At 33.8% G+C, this 27,662-nt stretch overlaps 1 protein-coding gene across 1 annotated transcript in view; it reads left to right on the top strand.

Moving 5' to 3' along the window:
- Positions 1–27,193, top strand: part of LOC136388117 (fibrous sheath-interacting protein 2-like) — an 89,713-nt gene extending 62,520 nt beyond the window's left edge. Inside the window, exons 16-19 of the mRNA XM_066360119.1 lie at positions 535–10,001; positions 15,319–15,723; positions 21,708–21,805; positions 27,163–27,193. Of these exons, the coding sequence (XP_066216216.1) occupies positions 535–10,001; positions 15,319–15,723; positions 21,708–21,805; positions 27,163–27,193 (10,001 nt within the window). The remainder of the gene's footprint in view (positions 1–534; positions 10,002–15,318; positions 15,724–21,707; positions 21,806–27,162) is intronic.
- The last annotated feature ends 469 nt before the right edge of the window (positions 27,194–27,662 follow it).

Genomic DNA, 27,662 nt, shown 5'->3' with positions numbered 1-27,662 from the left:
CCCTCAGTGACTCAATTAGAGCAAGTTGGCCACAGCACTGAGGATGGCTCTGTGGACTCTGCCTCAGACAATAAAAATAGCTTGGTTGCTGAGCAACAAAGCAACACCCTAAATGGGCAGAGCCTCACTTGGTAGGATGGATCCAGGTTGGGTAAATCTCATTTGAGGCACATGCGTGAGTTTGTCTCTGCCTCCCCTCCTGCCAATTAATAAATACAAAATAAAAATAAAATCATTTTCACCCCAAGAATTTACAACTTCTTATAGCCCTTAGCCATCTAAGCAAGATAGGTACCAGTACTTGACATAGAGATTAGAAATCTTCAGGGTTATTCTCTCAACTTTCTGACTAAAATGAAAATATCAAAAGGTAGAAAATAAGTATTAGAAGAAAACCCAATTTCTTTCTTGACTAGATTTTTGTTTTTCTTTAGGGTGGTATTCCAAAAGTGAAATTCGTATGTAAAAAATGTCAATATATTGAACTTTCCATATTTCTTTGAATGCATGCTAAAAAATATCTTCTTTTTTAAGCATCCAGTGAGAAGACATCTACTGTTTCTATGCTGTCAGAGAAGAAATATGAATCAAAACAACCTCTAAGAAGTATATACGATGATTCTTCACTTTATCAATTTTGTGACCATCTCACAGAGTCTGTCATTTGCCATTTAATTTCAAGCATTTCTGATAGCACCAAAGATGATAGAGAAAGGGAGAAAGCATGGGAAAACCAAAATTCAGGATATAACAAGATTATTTCAGTTGACTCTCAAGTGTTTAGAAACAGGTCAATTTCTATTGGAGAACTTGCTTTCAGTATTTCTGAAACCATCATTAAAATTCTTTTTAATAGTAACATTCTAGAAGCTGACATTGCACAGCAAATGTTTTCCTTAAAAACCAGGTACATTTATTGCCCAGGTGTAGCTGCTACTGACTTTGATAATCTCTTTCAGGATCTCTTAATAGGAGTGATTCACATACTGTCAAAAGAGATAGGAATGACTCATCACTTTGAAAGCAATGGAAGAAATCAATCATTTTTCATGATCAGAGGCAACAGTGTGCCCATTTGCAACAAAACAAATGTCATGAAAAGACAGATAGGTTGCAGAGATTGGAAATTATCTACTGACCAAAATGATCAACTCACTCAAAAAGATAAATTAAATTATCTGGCATATCAGTTAGACAGTCTAGTTAGCAATCTAAAAACTCATGAATCCAAAGAAGTAGTCAATAAAGTATTTAATATTGTCTTAGATTTATTTTTACCAGATGAACACCAGGGTGAGGCTATGGATTCTGATCAAAAAGCAATAAATATTTTCCCATCCTCAAATAATCAACAAAATAACAGCATACTTGGAAATAACCTAGGACTCACTCCAAAATCATTTTTTCTTCTCAATGTTGTGTGTGAAAAACTTATTAGAACACTTTTGGAAAAATTCACAAACAATGTCTTTCTTGGTAATGTCCATCTTTCTGATGAAACATCAGCAGAAGAATGTCAACTTTTAAGAATACTTCAAAGTATAGATGAAGAATTTGATTTCTGTAAGGGAGCGATTGATTGTGAACAAGTTCAAGGAGAATATATGTCAGACCTTTTGGAAAATCTGGCAGAAATGGATCAAGATTTATTTTCATCAGACTATATGCTTACTATTATTTCCCACAGCTTGGTTAAATCAGTGATGTACAAACTATGTCACAGTATGCAACTCTCCCAAACTTCACCTACTGTGAACAATCATTTAAAATATAGAACAAGAGAAATACAGTCTGGTTTTATAAAAGGAAAAAGGCCAGAATTAGCAGAATTAGGACAAGATAAAAGTTCTTTAGGATTTATGAGTTATAATGATAATGCTTTGATAGAATCCCTGAATAATCCCAGTATGGTTAGCTTCAAAATACAAGCACCATTTGGCAAGAAGTTTTTAGAAAATCCTTCTGTGTTACGTCTTAAAAGACAGGGAACAAAGGATATGGATACAATAGCCCTCCATAAGAAGCTATATCTCGGAGATTTGAATGCAGGAATTTATTCTGCCACATTTTTGGAGGAAATAATTTCAGACCTGTTTTTTAATCTCTCAACTTCACTGTGTAACACAAATGAAAATGTTACAGAGACCCATCTTAATAAAATGAATACATTATTTGTCAACAATGTAGTGAATGAGTTTAATAATGCTCATGTCACTGTTCTACGGAATGCTGAAGAAAGGCTGTGTTTTCTACCAGTCCATAAAAGAACTGTTAGTAAGATTGTTGACTCAGTTTATTATGATGTTTTACAGAAATATAAATTGAAAGTGACCTGTGGTGGTAATCAGGTACATGACAAAACCCCAATAGCAGAACAAATAACTAATGGCATATTGTTAGAGATTTTAGACTACCAGCTACCATCTTGCTTCAGGGAAAACCTCATACCTATTTCATGTTACCCTCTCAAAGCTGAAATTATACTGCAAAAACTACAAAATAACCTGAGAGAATTTACTTCCAAATTAAAGTCTTCAACAGGCTATAGCACCAAGCTGTCATGCTCATTTTTAGAAGATATCATCAAAAGACTTTTATCTCAACTCACTGCTCAACCTAGTAATGTTTCCATTTTGGGAAAAAAATATTTTATGAGTTCAGATTTTAATGAAATGTCTAATTGTATAATAAATAAGGTTATATCAGCCATTTCAAAACATAATATTTGGTTCACTATATATGATAATCAACATCTATGTATAGGAAAAAACCTCCAGAAGATGGTGGACTCTGTTTATAGTAATATCATACAAACATCTGACTCACTTGTTTCAATACAGAGAAGCATAATCAGCCAAAGCCCGATTATGGTTGACCGAATAGCCAGTTTTATTATTCAAGAGATTATTGAGAATCATCTTCAACCATTTCTGTGTGAAAAAGGTTTGTCTCATCCACATACTCCATTGGATGCAATATCAAACATGGTTACACAGGTGCTCAGTGATGTCACAGAGTCATATAGACCCAAGATGCCATCCCCTTTAGGTAATGACCCAGATATGTTCACAGGGGAAATTGTTGCCAGACTTTTATCAAAGATTTTTAGTCCAACGCATAACACTGAAATTGAGCTAAGAGACATGACACAAAAAATAGTAAAGTCAATAAATAACCATTTTGACAAGGCTAAAATTCACTTTCTGTGTGATGATAAAGAGCAGTCTTACCACTCTGTAGATACAGACATTGTTGATGAACTCGTCACCTCTGTGTATAGAAATGTTTTAAAACAGCACGGGCTAGACCCTGAGATTAATAAAGAGTCTGAAGACAGTGAAATTTTTGTGGAAAATATTACCAAATTAACTGTAGCAGCTATTTCTGATTACCTTCTTCATCCACTCTTTTCAGGGGATTTGTTGTCATCTTGTTCTATTTCCACAGCTGAGAATATTGTTCAAAACATTATGAGTAACATCAGCAAATCTACCAAGCCAAGTCAGAGTTTATCTCCATATAACACCTTGCTGCCATACACATTTTTAGAAGACATGATCGGAGTACTATTATCTAGAATCTTTCCTTCTGCATCTAACAGTGCTCCAAACACAGAAACTCTAAAAAGCAGACCAGGAGTGAATTTCAATGAAATTGCCTCAAATTTAATCAGTGATATTAGAAAGAAAATTTCTCAACATGAAATTCAGTTTTCAAATGATGAAGAAGAAACCAAGTTTGTTTATTCAGAAGATGATGTTCAACATCTTGTTGACTCAGTATTCAAAAATATTTCACAAAACTCTGAGTCACAAGAATCAGTTGAGCAAAATATCACAAGTAGTAATGATGTTCTTATTGATAGAATAGCAGGTTATATCATTAAATATATCTGTCAACATCATCTTCAGCCATTTGTGGATGGAAAGTCATTGCCTTCATCATCATACACATATCCTGACAATGAAAGAAAGCATTTGTTTTACGCCAGTGTTTATTCTTCAACTTTCTTGGAAGATGTGGTCTCTGGAGTTTTAAGCAAAATATTCCACAGGGTGTTAGGCATTGTACAAACAAAATCAATAAGAGAATCAGAAGATGAACTTTTTGATAAAGCTGAAAAACTCATACATTTGATAGCAGAAGAATTCTCAAAAGCCCAAATTAGCATTATAGAGAATGCTGAAGAACAATTATGCTTACCTCTAGTGGAAAGAGATACAGTCAAAAACATTATAGACATGGTGTTCAGCAAAGTTTTGCAAGAATATGAAATGAAAACAATGCCCAATAATAATTTTCTATATGATACAAAGACACTGGCTACAAGAATAACTAAAATCATTCTGGCTGAAACTTTTGATTTTCAAATTCATCCGAATTTTATAGGAAAGCTTCCTTTTAAGTCACACTCCCAACTAAATGTTAATGTTTTGATAAAGAGAGTTCGATGTGACATTACTAAAAAAATGTTTCAAAGACAGGCATCAACAATATATACTACTATGTTATCACATGCTCATTTGGAAAAAATCATCACTCAGCTTATATCTCAGATGAGTCCATTGGCCTCCAGTATTGAATGTACAGATACTTCTCAATCAGACTTAAGTAATACTGTCATAAAACTGATGAATGAAATTATGTCAATAATTTCAAAACATGCAATATGTATTATTAAACATGGCAATGAAAAACAAAATATGATTTCAGAAAAAGATATCCAGTCAATGGTTGATTCCATTTATGCTGATCTTTTACATTCAAATCTATACCAGTCTCTTTCAAAAGATAAAAAAGATATAAGTAACATGCCTGTTTCAAAAATAGCAAGTTTTATAATAAAAGCAATATTTAACCATCATATTCAGTCATTTTTATCTGGAGATAAAACTTTCCTTTCAGCTGCAATTGATCAAAATTATGAACAGAAAGCAGCAGATCCTAAACAAAGAGGGTCGTCATTCATTGTAAACTCAACTGTCTTTTTAGAGGAAGTAATTTCTGAGCTTTTGTGTAAACTCCTTTATGCATTTTCACATAACATCTTGGCTACTGAAAACCCAGATACAGTAAAAGTCAGAATTGCTGGCATTGTTACAACATTAGCAAAATCTATTGTTCAGGAGTTCACGACATCGGAGATTTTAGTTGCAGATTATTTTGATGGTGATGTGTGTTCTTCAGAAAGATACAAAGAAATGATTCAAAAAACAGTCAACCTAATTTATGAAAAAATATTAAATGAATATCAATCTCTGATTCAAGTATATAAGGCTATACAAAGTGACACTACTTGTTTTGGAAGGAAAATATATAATTTATTATTGGAAGAAATTTATGACTATCAGGTCCAATCATTAGTTTCAGGAGAACTAGTGTCTTCTTCCTATTCTTCCCCTCAAGCTGATAATATCATCAGAAAGGTGTTAAATGTCCTCATGAAGGATAGTCACACTTTCCCATCATGTATTACTGTGCTGCATCGCTCTCTTTTAGAAGATATAATTTACAAGCTCCTAGTGCATATCTTTCCTTTAACTGACACTGAAAGTGAACTAAAAGAGGAAGATACTTCACCAGATTCTGAGTCTGTGGATGCAGCCTCAAAACTGACTGATAAAATCATTGAAGAAATTTCTGAACATGAAATCCGTCTTGCCACAGCAGAAGAAAATGCAGGAAGTACTCAATTAGAAGTGATAGAGAATTTGATTGACTCTATATGTAATAATATATTGAAAAAATCTGAATTTCAAGCTGAAGTGAAAAAAGATGCAGACAAGAAAGGAGGCTCATTCCTCAGTAAAATAGCTGGTTTCATTATGAAGGAAATCATGGATCATCATCTGCAGCCATTTTTACATGGTGAAGAATCTTTTTCCAGTGATCATGACAGTGTGTCTGTACTTCCTAAACCCAACAAGGAAAAGACACAGACTTCTGTATATTCAGCTACATTTCTGGAAGATGTAATTGTTGACCTTGTTCACAAATTTTATTCTCTTCCAAGTATTAATGAAGAGTCTAAGAAAAAAGAAATGCCAGAGACAGACATTGTAGGCTTGGCTATAAAATTTGCAAACTCTCTGATAGGAGAGTTTAGAAAAAGTGAAATTAAAGTTCTACCAAGTGCTGAAGAAATGTCTGCTTTTCCACCAATCGATAAGGAGACAGTTGATAAGATATCTGATTTTGTGTATGACCAGTTCATAGGGAAGTACGAATCTAATGAAATTCAGAAGGGTGGTAAAAACAACCTTGTAATAGAAATGATTGCTGCCCTAGCACAAAAGGCAATCTCTGCTTTCAAGATTCAACCACTTTTTTCAGGAGACTGGTCTTCTACCTTCTTTTCATTTCTTAATCTAGATAACATCGCCCAAAGGGTTCAACATCTACCACAGAAAGCCTCTACACAGAAGAACAGATGCTTAAAAGAAAACCAGCTTAATTTTTCAGAACAATCATATAGGCACACGTCAACCTCAAACCAGAAAAATATGTTGAACATTTTGGAAACAGATAGAGGTGAAATGAGTAGAAATAAAAGTGTTCAAACTGAGGAGTCGTCAATTAAAAAAGACTATATCCGAGATCTGAAAGCTACCTCTATACTTACAACTATGAAATACAACATGGCTAACCTGTTATCAGGGTCAGCAGTAGGTGTGGCAAAGAAAAAGAAAAAGAATGAAAATGGAATGACAATTTTAATTAAAAAATATTCTGAGAATGTATCAAAAGTTAAATCTCTAACTACTAGTGTGAAAAGTAAAGATACTCAGATCCCAGAAAAGAGGGTAACATGTAAAAATAATGAAACTGAGAAGAAATACAAATCTGCTTCAAAAGAAAAAGAGAGGCAATGGAATGAGGTATCCACACAAATTCCAGCAACTACTGATGATACAGAGGGTAAGGAGGAAATACGTGGACCAGATTTTGAAACAGACAATGAAAAGAGGATTGACAAATCAAGAAAAAATTTACTTGAAGAAAAAAACAAGTCCGTCCAGTTATCTTTGACACCCAAGACAAGAAATACAGGAACCACAACAGAGAAAGCATTAACTCAAATGTCAAACACTGAGGAGAGAAAAGCCATCCTACCTCTAACAGATGTAAATGAGAAACAATGCTCAGATTATGAATATGTTCAAAATATCACTGAAAATATCTATGAAGATGTTTTTCATTCAGGTTATTCACAAGAATCAGCAAATTACTCAAATCTCCAAATCCCCACAAGTGATACATCTCATGTAATAGAAGAGGTTAACAATGATTTTGCACAATCTGTTTCAATAAAGAATTTATTCCCATCAGTTGACAAAACTCTCCCTGCCAAAGAGCAAGAAGAAGAAAAAGAAAAAGAGAGCAAGAGTGGGAGCAAGAAAAAACAAGAGAGAGAAGATGAGAAAGTGAAAGATACACTTACAAATGAACCTACTAAATCAGATAGTCCTCAGTACTCACCAAAAAGTAAACCTGGCATTATTCCTGCTAAATTTTTAGAAGATGTTATCATCGAAATGGTTAACAAACTGATCTTTTCTACCTCACCAGAAACACAAACAAATGATAGATGTCAAAATGTAAGTGATAATCAGAGTCAAGCTGAACTGCATGACACAGCTCTGAAGCTTGTTGATTTCCTCTTAAAGGAGTTTTCAGAGGCTCAAATTAAGGTGTTTAGGCCGAATAAAGTAAATCAGTGTTTTCCACCTGTAGATAAAGTGTCATCAGTCCTCAATCATAAAGAATCAACTACAGAAGAAGCATCATCTAACATTAAGAAAATAACTGTGGATAAAATGCCACATAATCTTAAAGTGACTAAGAACACCCCTCTAAATAAGATAAGTCTTTTAGATAGAATGCCGGCAATCAATAGGACATTGGTTAACAAAGTTGTTCACTCCTCTGTATGCAATATTTTGAAGGAATATAGATCTCAAGAGTCCATTTGTAAGAATATAAAGAGTAATGGGGAAATTTTAGCAAGAAGACTGACTAGTACAGTGATAAATGAAATTTTTCAACATAAACTCAATTTGACATTTTGTGATGAGGTCCCAGCTTCAGCATGTTTGTCTCTGGAATCAAAGGATGTTATTAAAAAGGTCCAAAAGGTGGTTCAGACAGCCAGCAAAGAATGTCAGACATCATCACCATATATCATCATGCTGCCTCATAAATTTTTAGAGAATGTGATTTCTGCTCTTTTATCTAAAATTTTCTCAATAGTATCCAAAACCAAAGCAGAAATATCAGAGGGAAGTTGGCTCACAGAACTGGATTTCCTTCAAATGAAGTTATTAAGTACAGTCATAACAGAGATCTCTAAAGATAAAGATATAATTATTCACTATGTGGAATCCTTACATCCCAACGATGATGAAATTATTCAATTAGTGGTTCATTCTATTTATAACAACCTCTTGTCACACTTTGGATCAAAAGAGGTTATACAAAGTTGTGTAGCCAGTGGATGCAGAATCCTTTCAGAAACCATAGTTGATTTAGTTCTACGAGAAGTGGCTGGTAATCAGTTGCAGAACTATTTCTCTGGAGAGCTAACTCCACATCAGTGTGTAGAAGTTGACAGTATGGTTGAAAATATTCTTAAATATGTTATCCAGACTACTGATGCCCCCCAGCCTCAACCATCACATGCTCATGTATTATTACCTTATAACATCTTAGAAGAAGCTGCTGTAAAATTTTTATCAAAGCTTTTATCCATGTTTCCAAATGTGGATAAGGAAAAAAACAAATCTCTAGAAACTGAAATGCAAAACATAACTTCAAAAATATTAAATTCAATACAAGAATTTATCTCAAAAAATAAAATTAAACTTATACCATCAGCCAAGGGATTGCCTGCTGTATCTTTAGCTGACAATGAAACTATTGAAAAGGTAGTTAATTCTGTTTATACCAGAGTTTTAAATCATTCTGGATCACATACTTCTGTATTCAAAGATTTAATGGGAAAGAGCAATGTCCTCTCTGATATAATAGGTTTTTTAATGGTGAAGGAAATTTCCAATTCTGTATTTCAACTTCAAGTAGAGGAAGAACTATCAAGTTCAGAATTAGTTCTGGAAGCTGTCAAAATTATGGAAAAAGTGGTAAAAATTGTTGATGAATTTAAGTCAAGGGAAAAGTCTTCATCCAAAAAAGTTTCTATGTTAGATGCCACGTTTTTAGAGGAAGCATTGGCCTTGTTCTTGGCTAAAATAGTAAGGCTGCCAACTGCCTCAAGCAAAGATGCAAAAAACTTATCAAAGCCTGAGTTGAATAAAATTGCATCTCAACTGACAAAATCTGTGACAGCTGAAATTTCCACAAGTAATATTAATCTTGTTGCTGCTGATCCTGAAGAACAGATTTTAAATCCAGAAAGTGTAGAAATGATTTCTCAGGTAATTGACTCTGTGTATAGTAATGTGCTACAACAATCTGGAACGCATAAAGATCTTTACTATGACATAAAAGGTACAAACAAAGTCTTCCCTAAAAAAGTGGCTAGTTTAATCATTAATGGAATTTCAAACTTTCCATTAGATACAGATGGCTCAAAGAATTCAAATGTTGATCTCTTTGGAGATCTAGATGTTAACAGAATTGTTCAAAAGGCAGAAGAACATGTTTTCAGCATGATCCCTGACAAAGAGAAAGAAGAGTCACATCAAGATCCAGTTGGAGAGGAAACGCCAATTAAAATAGTTCCCCATATTGGGAGTAAACCAATCACAATAGATCCAAGCATTATTTCAGAACACTTAGCGGTAATTTCTATAAAAACTCAACCTCTTGAGCAACTTCAGATGGAGTGTTTAAAAAACACTGGACATAGCATAGCGGAAGTGAGAAGAGCTTCAATAGATGGGAGAAGTTACTCCTTATCGGACTCATCTGGTGTGGGAGAACTAAAGAGAGAAAGACGTACCTCATTGAATAGGATGGGACGACTGGATATTAAACCCTTAGAGGTAAGTGCAGAAGCAACCATGGAAAAACAGGTGAACAGTGAGATATGGTGGTTCTTTGATTCCATTCTGTAAATAGGTATTTCGGGATTGTTTGTTGTTGATGTTATTGTTATTGTTATTGTTGTTGCTGCCCAGCCCAATAGGAGAATTGGTTGTCCTGGTTCATTCATCTAGTCATATGATTCACTTGGACTTGCGATATCTGTGACTTACTCTAAAGATCTCAGGCTAGTGTTCCTAAGACAATCAAATTAAAATGGCTTATAAAAATTAGAATGGGAATACAGAGACATACCCTAACAGTAAAATCAGATTGACTAAAATTGTTATCATCATTGAAGATTCAAAAGAAACATAATCTTAGATAGTTTCTATAGTACATATTGTGAATATCTAAGGGTGTTTAAAAGGGCTAGTTAGAATATCAAGATATACTTATGATATTTCACAATCTATCTAAAATAGTTTTAATTTTCAAACTTATGTCTCCACAGCAGTATTCTTTTTACTTTTAGCAACATGTATCAACAGACTTCAAACTCTTAGCTTATATGTGTTTCTTATTATTTCACTTTAATTATAGTAACCTTTCTCAGTATCTTGTATACTCCAAAGTACCCAGTTCTTTCCTTTTCTAGCCTTGTTCTAGATCCAGCAGCCTTAAAATGCTGCCATTTTTATCAATTTATTTCCTCCTACTAAACACTTAGCTCTGCCCTGCAGCTCCATATTCAGGCCCCAAATATGTTAAACTAATTGGGTCTTTAAAATGCCAAAATAATGTCCTGTTACAAGGAAACTTTAACCCTCAGGACAAAGGAATTGTCTGGACTATGGACTATGATGTTATATTGATCCACTACACATTTTTATTTATTTAATTTTTTTTTATTTAGACAATTAAATTTAACAGGGTGACATTAGTCAACCAGAGTACACAGATTTAGAGAAAACATCTCCACATTCATTTGACAGTCAATTGTGCTGTATACCCATCACCCAAAGTCAAATCATCCTTTGTCATTCTATGTTTTGTTTCTAAGTCCCTCCCTTTTCCCTACCCCTTCCTCTCCTCCTTTCCACTCCCCCTTGTACCCCTGTACTTTTATCTATGTCCATGAGTCTCAATTTTGTGTCCCACCTATGTATGGAATCATACAGTTCTTGGCTTTTTCTGGTTTACTTATTTCACTCAATATAATGTTATCAAGATTCATCCATGTTGTCGTAAATGATATTATGTCATCATTTTTTTTTTTTTTTTTTTTTTTTTTTTTGTTAAGCATTTTTTTTTTTTTTTTTTTTGGTATTTTTCTGAAGCTAGAAACGGGGAGAGACAGTCAGACAGACTCTCGCATGCGCCCGACCGGGATCCACCCGGCACGCCCACCAGGGGCGATGCTCTGCCCACCAGGGGGCGATGCTCTGCCCCTCCGGGGCGTTGCTCTGTTGCGACCAGAGCCACTCTAGCACCTGGGGTAGAGGCCAAGGAGCCATCCCCAGCGCCCGGGCCATCTTTGCTCCAATGGAGCCTTGGCTGTGGGAGGGGAAGAGAGAGACAGAGAGGAAGGAAAGGGGGGTGGAGAAGCAAATGGGCGCTTCTCCTGTGTGCCCTGGCTGGGAATCGAACCCGGGTCCCCCACACGCCAGGCCGACGCTCTACCACTGAGCCAACCGGCCAGGGCCTATGTCATCATTTCTTATGGCTGAGCAGTATTCCATTGTATATATATACCACTTCTTCTTTATCCAATCCTCTACTGAAGGGCATTTTGGCTGTTTCCATGTCTTGACCACCATGAACAATGTTGCAATAAACATGGGGGTGTATGTGTCTTTGTGTACCCATATTTTCAAGATTCGTGGGTATATACCCAGTAGAGAGATTGTTGGGTCATATGGTAGTTCTATTCTTAATTTTTTGAGAAACCACCACCATACTTTCTTCCACAATGTTTGTTCTAATTTACATTTCCACCAACAGTGAATGAGGGTTCCTTTTTCTCCACAGCCTCTCCATTACTTGTTATTACCTGTCTTGTTGATAATAGCTAATCTAACAGGTGTGAGGTGGTATCTTGTAGTTTTGATTTGCATTTCTCTAATAACTAGTGAATATAAGCATTTTTTCATATATCTGTTGGCCATTTGTATTTCTTCAACAGAGAAGTGTCTGTTCATGTCCTCTTCCCATTTTTTTATCAGATTGTTTGCTTGTTTGTTGCTGAGTTTTGTGAGTTCTTTATATATTTTGGATATTAGCCCCTTATCTGAGCTGTTTGAAAATATCATCTCCCATTTAGTTGACTATTTGTTTTGTTGACAGTTTCTTTTGTGTGCAGAAGTTTTCTAGTTTGATGTAGTCCCATTCATTTATCTTTGCCTTTCCCTTGATTTTGGGGTCAAATTCATAAAATATTCTTTACTGCCAAGGTTTATGAGTCTAGGACCTCTGTTTTCTTCTATGTAATCTATTGTTTCAGATCTTATATTTAGGTCTTCAATCTATTTTGAATTCATTTCTGTGCAAGAAGACAAACGGTAGTCAAGTTTTATTATTTTGCATGTGGCTTTCCAATTTTCCCAGAACCATTTATTGAAGAGGCTTTCTTTTCTTCATTCTGTGTTTTTGGCTCCTTTGTCAAAGATTATTTGCCCATATATATATGGTTTTATTACTGGGCTCTCTATTCTGTTCCATTGGTATGTGTGTCTATTTTTCTGCCAGTACCATGCTGTTTTGATTACCATGGCTTTGTAGTATAGTTTGAAGTCAGGTATTGTAATGCCTCCAGCTTCATTTTTTCCCTTAGGATTACTTTGGTTATTCAAGGTTTTTTATGGTTCCATATAAACCTGATGAGATTCTGTTCCAATTCTTTAAAAAACGACATTGGAATTTTGATGGGAATTGTATTAAATTTGTATGTTGCTTTCAGTAATAATGCCATTTTAACTATATTTGTTTTTCCTATCCATGAACAAGGAATATTTTTTCCATTTTATTTAGTCTTTTTAAATTTCCTTTAATAATACTTTGTAGTTTTCAGTATATAGGTCCTTTACTCTTTGTTATGTTTATTACTATTTTATTTTTTGGTTTGCAACTGTAAAAGGGATTATTTCTTTTAGTTATTTTTCCGAAGTTTCATTGTTGGCATATAAGAAAGCAATAAACTTCTGTATATTAATTTTGTATCCAGCAACTTTACTGTATTGGTTTACTGTTTCTAATAGCCTTTCTGTGGAGTCTGGGGTTTTCTAAATACAGGATCATATCATCTGCAAAAAGTGAAACCTTTACTCCTTCTTTCCCAATATGAATGCCTTTTATTTCTTTCTCTTGTCTGATTGCTCTGGCTAGAACTTCCAGCACTATGTTGAATAGGAGTGGAGAGAGTGGACAGCCTTGTCTTGTTCCTGATTTTAGAGGAAAAGTTTTCAGTTTCTTACCATTTAGTATGATGTTAGCTGATGGTTTGTCATAAATGGCCTTTATTATGTTGAGGTATTTTCCTTCTATACCCATTTTCTTGAGTGTTTTGAACATAAAAGGATGTTATAGTTTATTGAATGCCTTTTCTGCATCTATTGATAGGATTATATGGTTTTTGTTCATTGTTTTGTTGATATGGTGTATTACATTAATCATTTTACATATGTTGAACCATCCTTGTTTTTATGGGATGAATCCTACTTGATCATGATGAATTATTTTTTTAATATGTTGTTGTATACATTTTCATTTTTATCAAAGCCCCTTGCCTTAATGGTGTTCACTCACATGAGGACTAAGTTTGTTTAGATATATAATTTTTTGTCCTGGAAAGTGAAAATAATTTTATAGAATTTATGCTCTTTTTTCTTGGAGCATAAACTTTAAGCATGAATTTTCTCCAGCACTGCCCTGCAGCCCACTGAACTAAGTCTCAAGGCTGATAAATATGTTAAAGACTGTTTTATGTTTCTATACCCAACTAGTGAGATTATCATGCACTGTAACACTAATTTCATCTCTTTTCTCCTAAACTTTTTGGACCAGGTGAAATCCTTTTCATCTCAAAAACTTCCTATTCCAAATGGGTTCTCATCATTGCATTAGCATATTACTTGGTAGTCTTCATTTATATAGAAGTAGTCTCTGGGGAATAAAATTTGTATGAACAGATTGTAGAGTAAAATTACTTAAAATTAATTGTTAATTATCTGTATAATTTTGTCAAAAATCTTACTTAGTTACTAGCTGTCTTTGCTTAAGTCTTTTATAGACAGCAGAAAACAGGAGGAGAATGTTTAAATCAAGCGTTTACCCCTGTCCTTGTAAGGAGAGGAAAAACCATCTTAAAAGTAAAGAAAAACAAATGAAGAAGCTGACATAGCAAACTGTTAAGACACATTGTTTATACTAATTTGGGAACCAACGCTATTTATTTCTACATAGAGGAAGTGAAAAGACAAAAAAAAAGTAACCCTAAAACAGTAAATTAGAGAACCCAGATACTTGTAGGCTCTCAGGGTTTTAATTTTTGATTTGAGGTACCATAAATTCTCAGCACACTAGGCTTATACATTATTAAAACCATATGTGTTAACAAATTTCAAAGCCATATAGAACTTGCCATTTTGTTGGTAATCACTTGCCAATCACTGAAGACTAAAAAAGTAGGACAATTGTATCATTATACTTGTATTTGAACTGTCTTTAGGCATTGAAAAGGAAAGTGAGATCTGATTAAGGTGGTGAGAAAAAATGAAGATTAATGTTTTTAAAAGTCTTTTGAAAAATATGTTCAAAGGATCAGGGATGAAAAATATGGATAAAAGAGTCAAAAACATTCACAGTTTTAGTTATTAATCTTTTAAAAATCAAGATTTAGATAACTAGATTTTTATTGAAAACAATAGCTTTCTTTTATTATTCCTTATCTAAAATTTTATAAACATATATTATCACACCTACTTCTGTCACAAAACTTTAAAAGAAAATATAACAAAAAGTAAGTTATAATGTCACAAAATATAAAGATTAAGAACAAAAGGAACTGCATTAGGCCTTCTGTACTGTGAAGTAAATTATGGTAGATAAATATGATCTCTGAATGTAAAAGAAATAATAGACACCAAATATTTCTTATAATTTTTATTTGTTTCTTTGTCTAAAAATACTGCTAACATACAATTGAGTGGCATGTGAAGATAATATATATTAACTGAAATTGAAACTAGAAATCATATTAACATAGTTATATTACAATAAAACCATAACAGAAGGGATTGAGGCATTTGTTTTTAATAGTCACTGTAACTTCAATTTTAGGCTGTTTGCAGAAATTCATTTCAGAATATAAGAAAGCCTGATATCAGCAAAGTGGAGCTTTTAAAAGATGTTCAGAGCAAAAATGATCTCCTCATCCGATTAGTAGCTCATGATATTGAAGATGGTTTAGAAGGTAACATAGAGGAGGAGGAGGAACTAATGTCTGACAAATATGAAGTTGTTCTAAGAGAAGCTGTAAAAGAAGAATCCTTAGAAGAACAACTTGAAGATCAAGTGAAAGAAGCCACAAAGACAAATATTGGAAGCACTGAAGCAATATCAAATCATATAACAGAACCTAAGGAGAGAGAAGTTAAAAGACCTTTTGCTGAGCTTTACATGACTACCTCCTCAACAACCACGGCTGTAACAGATTCTGTTGGGGAGAAAAAACCCCATCTAAAGGTGAGTGAGAAACATGACTTTCAGGGATTAGATATCTATGGAAAGAGTAGAAATCTTCAGAAATTCTACCAAAAATGTACCTTAATTAGGCAAAAAAAAAAAAAAAAAAACCTAAACTGATTCCATTCTTTTCCTAGGCATGGTAAAATTTACAGGATAAGAGAAGTAATTAACTAATTAAGCCATAAAATTCAGTTGAGGGAAAGTAGATAATGAAAAGAGACCTAGATTAGTGAGAAGCCCAAGCAGAACAGAAAATACAAATTAGGTAAAAGATATGAAAGCTAATTTTTATATCTATTACTTAATAGATTCCTGCCCTTTTTAAATTTAATTAGCAAATACACATTGAAAATTCTGTGTAGAGAAGGCTTATGCAGGTGGGATGTGACCAGAAGGTGTGCCAAGGTAGGAGGAAGTAGAAAGATCCACCCAAATTCATATTGTCTAGGTTTCCACTGAAAATTATTTGAAAAAAAAAAAGACTAAAAATTTCACTAATCTGGGAAAGAAAACAGACATCCAGAGATTTTCAAATAAGATGAATTCAAAGAAAGCCATATTAAGACACATTAGTAAAAAATAAATAAAGTAGGGATAGAGAATCTTAAAAGCAGTAAGAGAAAAAGCAACTTACTATATACAAGTAAATTCCATAAGGATACTAGATTTTTTTTTAGCAGAAACTTTGCAGACTAGAAAGAAGTGTCAAGACGTATTCCAATTTCTGAGAAGAAAAAATTTCCAACCAAAAATTTTCTACCCTGTAAGGTTTTCATTCATAATTGAAGGAGCAATTATGAGATTTTCATATAAGCAAAAGTTAAAGTTTATTATTACTAAACCATCCTTACAAAAAATGTTAAAAGAACTCTTCTAAACTAAAAATAAAGTACACTGATTAATAATAAGAAAATATATGAAAGTAAATATCTCACTGGAAGAGATAAATATATATTAAAAGTAGTATATCAATCACCTAAAAAGCAAGAATGAAGGTTAAAAAAACAAAATAGGTAAAATTAACTAAAATTATAATAATCAGTTAAGGGAAGCATAAATTTAAAAAATGTAAAATATGTCACCAAATAAATAAAACAAGGAATAAATAAAAATATAAATTTTTGGACTGTGTTTAAATTTAATTTGCTAAAAACTTAAACTAGACTGTTACCTATATATGTTTAATGGAACCTCACAGTAACCACAAAGAAGAAACATACAGTAAACACAAATAACAAAATGGCAATAAATACATACTTATTGATAACTACTTTAAAGGAAAATGGCCCAAATGACTAAATCTATCAATAAAAAAAAAAAGAGTGGTTGAATGGATTAAAAAAACACAAGATTTCCTTATAAGAGATTAACTACAGAAGTAAGTACACACACAAACTGAATGTAAAAGGATGGGGAAAATATTCTATGCAAATAAAAACAAAAAGCTGTATAGTTATAATCTTATCAGACAAAGTAGACATTAAAACAAAGACTGTAATAAAAGACAAAGGCACTACATAATTCTAAAGGGGGCAACCAAACAAGAGATTACAACATTTATAAATATATAAGCATTCAACATAGGAATACTAAAATATGGACCCAACAGTAGAAATTGACAGCAGTACAATAATAGTAGGGGACTTTAACACCTCACTTAGATCAATGGATAGGTCATTGAGACAGAAAGTCAGTAAGGGAACATCAAGTTTTAATAGCACCAAATGAATTATACAAGTTGGGACAAACATAGGTTTATAGTGGTTGATATGAAAAATAATATAATAATTAATAATGAAGTTTATTCTTATATTAATAGTTTTTCATTATTATATTATTTTTCATATTAACTAATGTAAACCCACTTTTGCCTCACCCTGTTTTTATATACACAGAGATCATTCAATTCAAAAGAAGCAAAATATACATTCATCTCAAGTTCATTTGAACATTCTCCAGGATAGATAACAAGTTAGGCCACAAAACAAGCCTCAATAAATTTAAGAGCCTGACCTGTGGTGGCGCAGTGGATAAAGCGTCGACCTGGAAATGCTGAGGTCGCCGGTTAGAAACCCTGGGCTTGCCTGGTCAAGGCACATATGGGAGTTGATGCTTCCAGCTCCTCCCCCCTGTATCTCTCTCCTCGCTCTCTCTCTCTCTCTCTCTCTCTCTCTCTCCTCTCTAAAAATGAACAAATAAAATAAAATAAATTAAAAATAAATAAATAAATAAATAAATAAATAAATAAATTTAAGAAAACTAAAAGCATATCAAGCATATTTTCTAATAACAATGGTATGAAACTAGAAATCAATTACAAGGAAAATAAATGGAAAAACCACAAATACATAGCTGTTACACTACATTCTATTGAACAACCAGTGAGTCATCAAAAAAATAAAAAAGAAAATAAAAAATACCTTGAAACAAATGAATGCAGAAATACAATATACTAAAATTTATCAGATTCATCAAAAAGTAGTACTAATAGGGAAGTTCAAACAATACTACCTCAAGAAACAAGAAAAATCTCAAAAAACCTAACTTTTCACCTACATTAACATAGAAAGAAAAGAAGCAAAAAAAAACAAAAAAAAAACCAAACCCAAAAACAAAAACCAGAGCCTAAAATTAGTAGAAGGATAGAAATAGTATCAGAGAAGAAATAAATGAAATAGTCTAGAGAGGCAATAGAAAAAATCCAATGAAACTAAGTTTATTCTTTGAAAAGATAAAATTGACAAATCTTTAGCTAGACTAACCAAGAAAAAAGAGGGCTCAAATAAAATCAGAAATGAAAGGGAAGTTATAAGTGATACCACAGAAATACAAAGGACCACAAAAGACTACTACAAACAATTATATATCAACAAATTGAAAAACCAAAAAGACAAGGATAAATTACTAGAAAATGCAATCTTCTAAGACTGTGTATGGGGAAAAAATTGGAATAGATGATTTATTAGTAAAAATATTGGATCACTAATCAAAACCTCCCAACCAATAAAAGTCCTGGACCAGAGAACTTCACGGAAGAATGCTTCCAAACATTCAAAGAATATTTAATACTTAATCCTTCTCAAAATCTCTCCCAAATTGAAGACAAAGGAATACTTCTTAAACACATTTTACAAGGTTAGCCTCACCCCTTTACCAAACCAGAAAATATACCACACACAGGTCAATATCCTTGATGAATACAGATATAAATATCTGAACAAAATATCAGCAAACTGAATTCAACAATACAATGAAAGGATTATACACCACAGTAGGACTTATTTCAGGGACACAAGAAAGGTTCAGCATCTACAAATCAATGTGATACACCACATTAACATAACAAAAGAGAAAGTAAAGCTATTATGATCATGTAAATAGATGCAGAAAAAGCATGTGGTAAAAATTAAACATTCATTTATGATTTTTTAAAAAACTCTAAATGAAATGGTTATACAGCAAATATAAAAAAGGCCATATATGACAAATCCATAGCAAACTTTACACTCAACAGTGTAGAGCTAAAAGTTTTTCCTCCAAAGTCAGGAATAAGACAGGGATGCCCACAGTTGCCACATTTATTCAACATAATGTTGGGGTCTTAGTCACATCAACTAAACAATAAAAATAAAGGGCATCCAAATCAAAAAGGAGGATATAAAACTCTCACTATTTGTAATTGACATATTATATATAGAAAATCTTAAAGACTCCACCAAAAATTGTTAGAATACATGAATTCAGTAAAGTTGTACTATAAAAAATCAATACAGAAATCTATGAAATTTCTGTTAACTAATAACTATCAGAGAAATGAAGAAAATAATCCCATGTGGATAGCATCCAAAAGTATAAAATACCTAGGAATAAATTTAACCAAGGAGAAGAAAGACTTATTCATGAAAAACCATAAGATACTGTTGAAAAAAATTGAAATCACAAAAAAATAGAAAAATATTTCATACCCATGGATTGGAAGAATTCATATTGTTAAAACATCAAAAGCAATCTACAGATTCAATGCAATTCTTATCAAAATTCCAATGGCATATCTAATGAAATAGAACAAATTATTTTAAAGTTTGTATGAAAACAAAAAATATCTCAAATAGCCAAAGCAAACTTAAGGAAAACAAAGTGGGAGGTATTATGCTCCCTGATTTTAAGATATTCGACAAAGCTATAGTAAGTGAAAGAATATGGTGTTGGCACAAAAACAGACACACAGACCAATGGAACACAGTTGAGAGCCCAGAAATAAACATGTACATATGTGGGCTATTTATGACAAAGGAGGCAAGAGTATGTAATAGAGAAAAGAGACTCTTCAATAAATAGTGTTGGTAATACTGGGCAGCCAAATGCAAGAGAATGAAACCAAACCACTAACTTACACCATACACAAAATTAATACAAATGGATTAAAGACTGGAACATAAGACCTGAAGCAATAAAATTCCTAGAAGAAAACATAGGCAGCAAGCTCCTCGGCCTTGACATTTTTTTGGATCTGCCTACAAATGCAAGGAAAACAAAATAAAAATAAAATCAAAAATAGACAAAAGTAACTGAATCAAAATAAAAAGCTCTGAACAGTAAAAGAAACCATCTGAAGTATATGGAAACAAATTAAAAAATATATATGCACTCCAATATTTATGCAGCATTATTTACAATAGCCAATATATAGAAGCAACCTAAGTGTCCCCTAATGAATAAATGGACAAAGAAGCTGTGGTTACATATACAATAAAATATTACTCAGCCTTAAAATAATGAAATCTTGACATTTTTGACAAAATGGGTGGACTTTAAGGATGTAATGCTAAATGAATTAAGCCAGAAAGAGAAAGACAAATGTCATATGATTTCACTCACATGTGAAAATTTTAAAAAATAAACAAAAGCAAACAAAGAAAACCCCTCACAGATGTAGAGAACAGATTGGTGGTGACCATAGGGTAAGAGGGTAGGAAAAATGGTGACAGAAGGGAAGGAGGTCAACTGTATGGTAGTGGAAAGTAACTAGATTTGGGGGGTTGATCACTTTTTATACAAATGTTAAATTATAATGTTGTATACCTGAAACTTATACAAGAATATTTTTAAAAAAACATTTTAATATAACATTAACAAAAGTCAAAATATATCATATGAATAATAATCCCAGTAATAGTAGCCTTTTTTGTTTGCAAGAGAGAGAGACAGACAGGAAAGAAAAGAGATGAGAAGCATCAACTTGTAGTTGTGGCACTCTAGTTGTTCATTAATTGCTTCTCATATTTGCCTTGACCAGGGGTATGGGGGTGGGGTTCCAGCCAAGCCAGTGACCATGGACTCAAGCCAGCAACCTTTGGTCTCAAGCCAGGGGGCTCAAGATAGGGGGTCATGTCTATGATCCCAAGTTCAAGCCGGCGACCCTACGCTCAAGCTGGTGATCTCATGCTCAAGATGAATGACCCCACACTAAAGCCAGTGAACCTGGGTCCTCAGCATTCCAGGTCAACAGTCTATCCACTGTGCTGTCACCTGGTCAGGCAATATATAATAGCCATTTTTGGGATTCTAACAAACATCAAAATAAAAGTATTCTGATAAAAGTTATAACCATGAAATTACACATCACTTTTGGCAAATAAATCAGAGCGCTGGTTATGATGACTGACCTGACAAGCTTCTGAGTTGGCCAGGGTTATAGCCATTCATTTTATTTTTGAACGTAGTAAGATATGATTAAAAATACTAATAAAGTACAGAAATGGAAAACTATATTCTTCAAAATTATGCTAGGTTAGTCTTTAAAATCTATTCAAACTCCAATATTATAAAATATATCATCTTCACTGAGCCAATTCCAAAAATTATATTGGAAAGAGACATTTTAATTAAACTATAGGGTTCATCTACCTTTTGATAATTTCTAAAACATTTTCTCATGTTGTAGATTAAAGTGCAGTAATACTTGGTTTCCACTTTTTCAGAAAGAAGAAAGTAATATTACTGAATCAGAACAATTCTTAATACACAGAATTATGAGCTCATCTTCATACAACCTAGAAGATCTGATTTCATCTGCCAGGTACATGAAATTAAAGCAATACAAAGTAAAAATCTGAGATGAAAATAATGCTTATAGGAAGAATGGTTCCCTATTAAAACTGGCTGAGCAAGAATTCAGTCTTAGACTTCCCTCATTCCTTATTATTCCTTCCCATAGCTCCCCACTGTGGATCCTTCCAAAGGCTTTCCCTTTCTTCTTGAACCCCATTTTTATTCTCCTGGACTCTACATCCTTTCTAGTCTAGCAATGTATTGGACCAAGAATTTGCTAGTGTGTTTGTATTTCTCTTCTTTCTTTCTTTCTTTCTTTCTTTCTTTCTTTCTTTCTTTCTTTCTTTCTTTCTTTCTTTCTTTCTTTCTTTCTTTCTTTCTCTCTCTCTCTCTCTCTCTCTCTCTTCTTTCTTTCTTTCTTTCTTTCTTTCTTTCTTTCTTTCTTTCTTTCTTTCTTTCTTTCTTTCTTTCTTTCTTTCTTTCATTTTTATATTGGGAGGTCATAATTGTATTTGTACCACTTACCCAAAGGCTTTCTGCTCAAATCTCTTGAGTAACCACATGTTCTAGTTGTATAAATACCTGTAAGAAGAATCCAAAGGGGGAAAAAGCCATGTGAATAAGAACATTCAGAGAAAAGTCAATAAAGTATGGGATTTGATGTGGGACTGTAAGAATGCACAACATTTATATGAGAACACAATCCAAGTTAGAATAGCCATAGGAGCTGAGTCTGTACTGTGTGGCATTTAGAGAGGTCAGAGTGCAAAGTACATTGTAGACCTGACATCTAATTAATAACTATATCTAGAATAGTTAAAACTTATCTAAAGTTGTTCTTAAGATTATAAGGATATTCATCAGCAGGAGAGATATCATTTGCTATTGTGGGAAAAGCAATGGGTATAAGGAGAAAAATATACCTTGTTACATATTCTTTTCATAAAGCATGAAAGTATTGTCTTTTTTTTTACACGGACACAAAGTAAGTACTTTGAAACATTTATTCCTGGACTGTTACTGCCTTTTATTCCTGCAGATCATTTAAACATACATAATTTGTATTGCAAACACCTCTTACTGTTTATATTAACAATAAGCACAAGGGCATAAAAAATGTCAAATAAAAGTCAATTTAGAGCAAGATGGCAGGCCAGAAAACTGCAGGCCCTTGTTTGCTCAGGAAAACAAAAAATAAACAACTGCCTGACCAGGTGGTGGCACAGAGGATAGAGTGTTAGACTGGGATGTGGAGGACCCAGGTTCGAAACCCTGAGGTCGCCAGTTTAAGTGCAGGCTCATCAGCTTGAGTGTGGGGTCGCTGGCTTGAGTGTGGGATCATAGATATGACCCCATGGTTGCTGGCTTGAGCCCAAAGGTCACTGACTTGAACAAGGGGCCACTCGCTCTGCTGAAGCCCCTCCCCCACCATCAAGACACATATGAGAAGGCAATCAATGAACAACTAAGGAGACTAAGGAGCCGCAACAAAAAATTGATGCTTCTCATCTCTCACCATTCCTGTCTGTCTGTCCCTATCTGTCCCTCTCTCAGTCTCTCTCTCTCTGTCATAAAAAAAATATAAATAAATAAATAAATAATAAACACCATACTATAAGAGCTCTATAAACCAGTCAAATGTCAGCAGTAAGCAAGTGACTGCCCAAACAAGGAAAAACCACATTCAAAATGGTAGGAAATTCTGCAGGGTTTAACTTCCTCATTCTCAACCTCCTCCATAACATAATATGCCACAGTTAGGTAGAAATAGCTCAATTCCCAGTTCCTTTCCTTGGGGTGAAAAGAATGGATTTTACTTATTTACAATATTCTGGCCGATTCATAGAATTTCTAAAGGAATTTATTTGTCTCACCTGAATAGAAGTTCAGAATGACAGTACTGGCATAGATTGGCTCTAAGCCTGTAAACCACAGAAGACATTTGGTGGGTGACACAGTGCGTGAAAATCATAGAGGACTGCAGATGCATATGCATCTGAGAAAAAGAGGTTTACTTTATCCAGAGAAATAGGTGGAACATCTAAGGCCCTGAGAAGAAATATAATAAAGACAGGAAATAAAAAATTTAAAAGTAGATCAGAGAAAAAAAACAAAACAAGCAAACAAAGGGGAAAAAACCACACACACACACACACACACACAAAATAGGCCCAGAAGGATATATGCCTAGAAAAGGCCTAAAACCTTAAAACTCTACTTCAGGTTGTTCTCAAGGTTCATAGTGCTACTAATTAGTGAAGAGCTTCCACACTAATCTCCAAAAACTGGGAGAAGTAGCTATTTCTTCAAATGCCCAATTTCAATATAAGATCACAAAGTACAAAAGAAACTTGGAAATAGGGCCCATTTAAAGAAATCAAATAGGTCTTACATGTGGTGGTGCAGTAGATAAAGTGTCAACGTGGAGCATTAAAGTCACCAGTTCAAATCCCTGGGCTTTCCTGTTCAAGACACATATGGAAATTGATGCTTTATGCTCTTCTCCCTCTTCTCTCTCTCTCAATATGTCCTCTCTAAAATGAGTAAATAAAGTCTATACATAAATAAAAATAAAAAAAAAATAAATCTCTAGAAAAAGTCCATATGAAGCACACGAATTGGACATAGATGAAAAAGACTTTAAACAGCTGTATTTAATATGTCCAACCACTATAGGAAAACACAAAGAACTAAAGGAAATCATAGGAAAAGCAGAACAAAATGAGAATGAAATCAAAGAGATATAAATTATTTAAAAGAACAAGACAGAAAAAAAATCTAGAGCTGAAAATGTATAATAACTGAATTGAAAAAATTCACAGAGAAGACTTAAGAAAAGGTTCAAAAATGCTCAATCAAGCAGCAGAAAGAATCAGTGAACTTAACAAAAGTTATTTGAAATTATTGCATCAGAGAAGCAAAAAGGAAAAAAAAAAAAAAAGAACTGGTAAAAAGTGAACAGAGCCTGAGGTACTGATAGCTCACCCTCAGCAGATCAATATATGCATCATCTTTGGAGTGTCGAAAAAAGAGAGGAAGGAGTAGGGAAACCATTTGAAAAAATAATGGCTGAAACCACCCAATCTTTGGAGGAAAAAAAGGCACAAATATACAAATAAAATGAGCTCAATGAATTCTAAGTAGTGTAAACATGCAGAAACCACACAGAGACATATTACAATCGAACTATTAAGAGCCAGAAACAAAAAGAGAATCTTAAAGCATCAAGAGAAATTATATGTCATGTATAAGAGATTTCCATAAAACTATCAGTGAAATTTTCAAAAGAAAACATCCAGATTGAAAGGCAGTAGATGATATATTGAAAAGACTGAAAGAAAGAAAACTATCAAATGAGAACTCTATAACTAGCAAAAATACCGTCAAAAATGAAAGAGAAATCAAGACATTCTAGTCACACACACAAAAAAAGGCTGAAGTTCATTTCTACTAGACATGGCCTACAAAAAAATGCCAGAAGCTCTCCATGTTAAAACTAAAGGATGTTAGCCCTGGCTGGTTGGCTCAGTGGTAGAGCGTCGGCCTGGCGTGCAGAAATCCCAGGTTTCATTCCCGGCCAGGGCACACAGGAGAAGCGCCCATCTGCTTCTCCACCCTTCCCCCTCTCCTTCCTCTCTGTCTCTCTCTTCCCCTCCTGCAGCCAAGGCTCCATTGAGCAAAGTTGGCCTGGGCGCTGAGGATGGCTCTGTGGCCTCCACCTCAGGTGCTAGAATGGCTCTGGTTGCAACAGAGCAATGCCCCAGATGGCCAGAGAATCGCCCCCTGGTGGGCATGCTGGGTGGATCCCGGTCAGGCGCATGCGGGAGTCTGTCTGACTGCCTCCCCATTTCCAACTTCAGAAAAATACAAAAACAAAACAAAACAAAAACTAAAGGATGTTAAACAGTAACTCAAATCAAATGAAAATATAAAGTCTCTAGTAAAGGCAAATACATTAACAATATTAAAAAAAAACCCAAACAGTATTATCAGCATTTTAGTTCACAACTTTGTTTCCTATTTTCAACAGGATATAGAAGACAAATATATAAATATAATTATAAATTTATGGGAATTGGTGCAAAATAAATAGTTATTTGGGACATCAAAAACACAAAGAAGATGGAGGTTAATTTATAAAAGAGTAGAGTTTTTGTATTGAAGTTAAACTGGTATCAATTAAGATACATTGTAATAACTTTAGGATATTATATGTAACCATGTGATAACAATGAAAATATGTATAGAATATGCATAAAAAGAAATGAAAAGGGAATCAAAATATGACTCTGCAAAACATTAACTAACATAAAGGAAGACAGTAGTAGAAGTAGTGAGAGATAAAAAAAAAAGGCTAGAAGACATACAAAAGAATAAAAAAATGTCAAAAGTAATTGTTTTCCTATCAGTAATTATTTTAAGTATAAATGAATTAAACTCTCTAATTAAAAGAGATTGACAGAAAGCTTTTAAAAACAAGACCCAATTACATATTGTCTGTTAAGAGACTTACTTTACCTATAAGGACACACACAGATTAAAAGTGAAAGAATGGGAAAATATAGCCTATGAAAACATACACCAAAGGAGAACAGGAGTAGCTGTACAAATATCAAGCAAAGTACACTTTAAGTGAAAACTATTACAAGAGATGGAGATCATTATGTAATGATAAAAGAGTCAACTCACCAAAAAGATGTGACAATTATTATTATTATTTTAGCAAGAGAGAGAAGAACAGACAGGGACAGACAGACAAGAAAAGAGAGAAAAGAAGCATTAACTCATAATTGTGGCACCTTAGTTGTTCATTGATCGCTTTCTCATATGTGCCTTGACGGGGGAGCTCCAGCTGAGCCAGTGACCCCTTGCTCTAGATGGAGACACTGGGCTTCAAGCCAGCAACCACTCAAGCACTCAAGCTGGATGAGCCTGAGCTCAAGCCAATAACCTCAGGGTTTTAAACCTAGGTCCTCAGTGTCCCAGGTCAATGCTCTATCCACTGAGCCACCACCTGCTCAGGTCAAAAAGATGTTAACAGTTTTAAATAGACTACTTTCAAATCACTGGGGAGCAATTTTTTTTTTCATTTTCTGTTGCATGAGGTTTTAGAACTTTTTCTATATATTTCTGCATCGCTGATTCCAAATATGAAATCCGCTTTTTTGGTGCATGCTCTGGTTTTTATGCAATTTTAATTTCTTTTTGTTACAGTTAATGGCATGCATTGGTTTTTAAATTGGAGTTAAAGGGCAACGACTCTTGGATTGAACATAAACACAAGGCAATTAATGTTTTACAAACATCACTTTTACATAATTGTAGTTGTTTTTAAATGTAAAAAATTATTATCTGATAAAAAACACCCTCTAATTTTGTTTTAAGATTGAATCATGGCTTCTTCGAGAAGGCGTAAATGTAAGCATAGTCCTGACACCTTCTGTTCTATATGTGGCTGTTACACACTTCAACGTCAAAGGCACAATCTTTCATCATTTGTGACACATGCATATATTGCCTATTTTCAAGGTCCCATTGGTGATCAAGACAAGAATTGGGCTCCTCGTATTGTGTCATAATTGTGAGGAAATGCTTTGTGACTAGACAAAAAGAAAACACAATGGAATGCCTTTTGATATTCCCATGGTTTGGCGTGAACCTAAGGACCTCAGCAGTGACTATTATTTATGTCTGATCCATACAAAGGGCATTGGCAAGAAAAAATGGCATATGATCGCATATCCTAATATTCCTTCAGCAATACGACCTATCCCACACTCTGAGACACTCCTGGTTCCAGTTTTCAAAGGTTTCATTTATTCTAAGGATGAAGAAAGTGAACATGGTGATCAAGTGTATTTTGGTAAGATGCATGAGGAAATGGT

This window comes from Saccopteryx leptura, chromosome 1 (genome assembly GCF_036850995.1).
Source record: "Saccopteryx leptura isolate mSacLep1 chromosome 1, mSacLep1_pri_phased_curated, whole genome shotgun sequence".
Taxonomy (NCBI): domain Eukaryota; kingdom Metazoa; phylum Chordata; class Mammalia; order Chiroptera; family Emballonuridae; genus Saccopteryx; species Saccopteryx leptura.
This window is presented reverse-complemented; position numbering and strand designations above follow the sequence as displayed.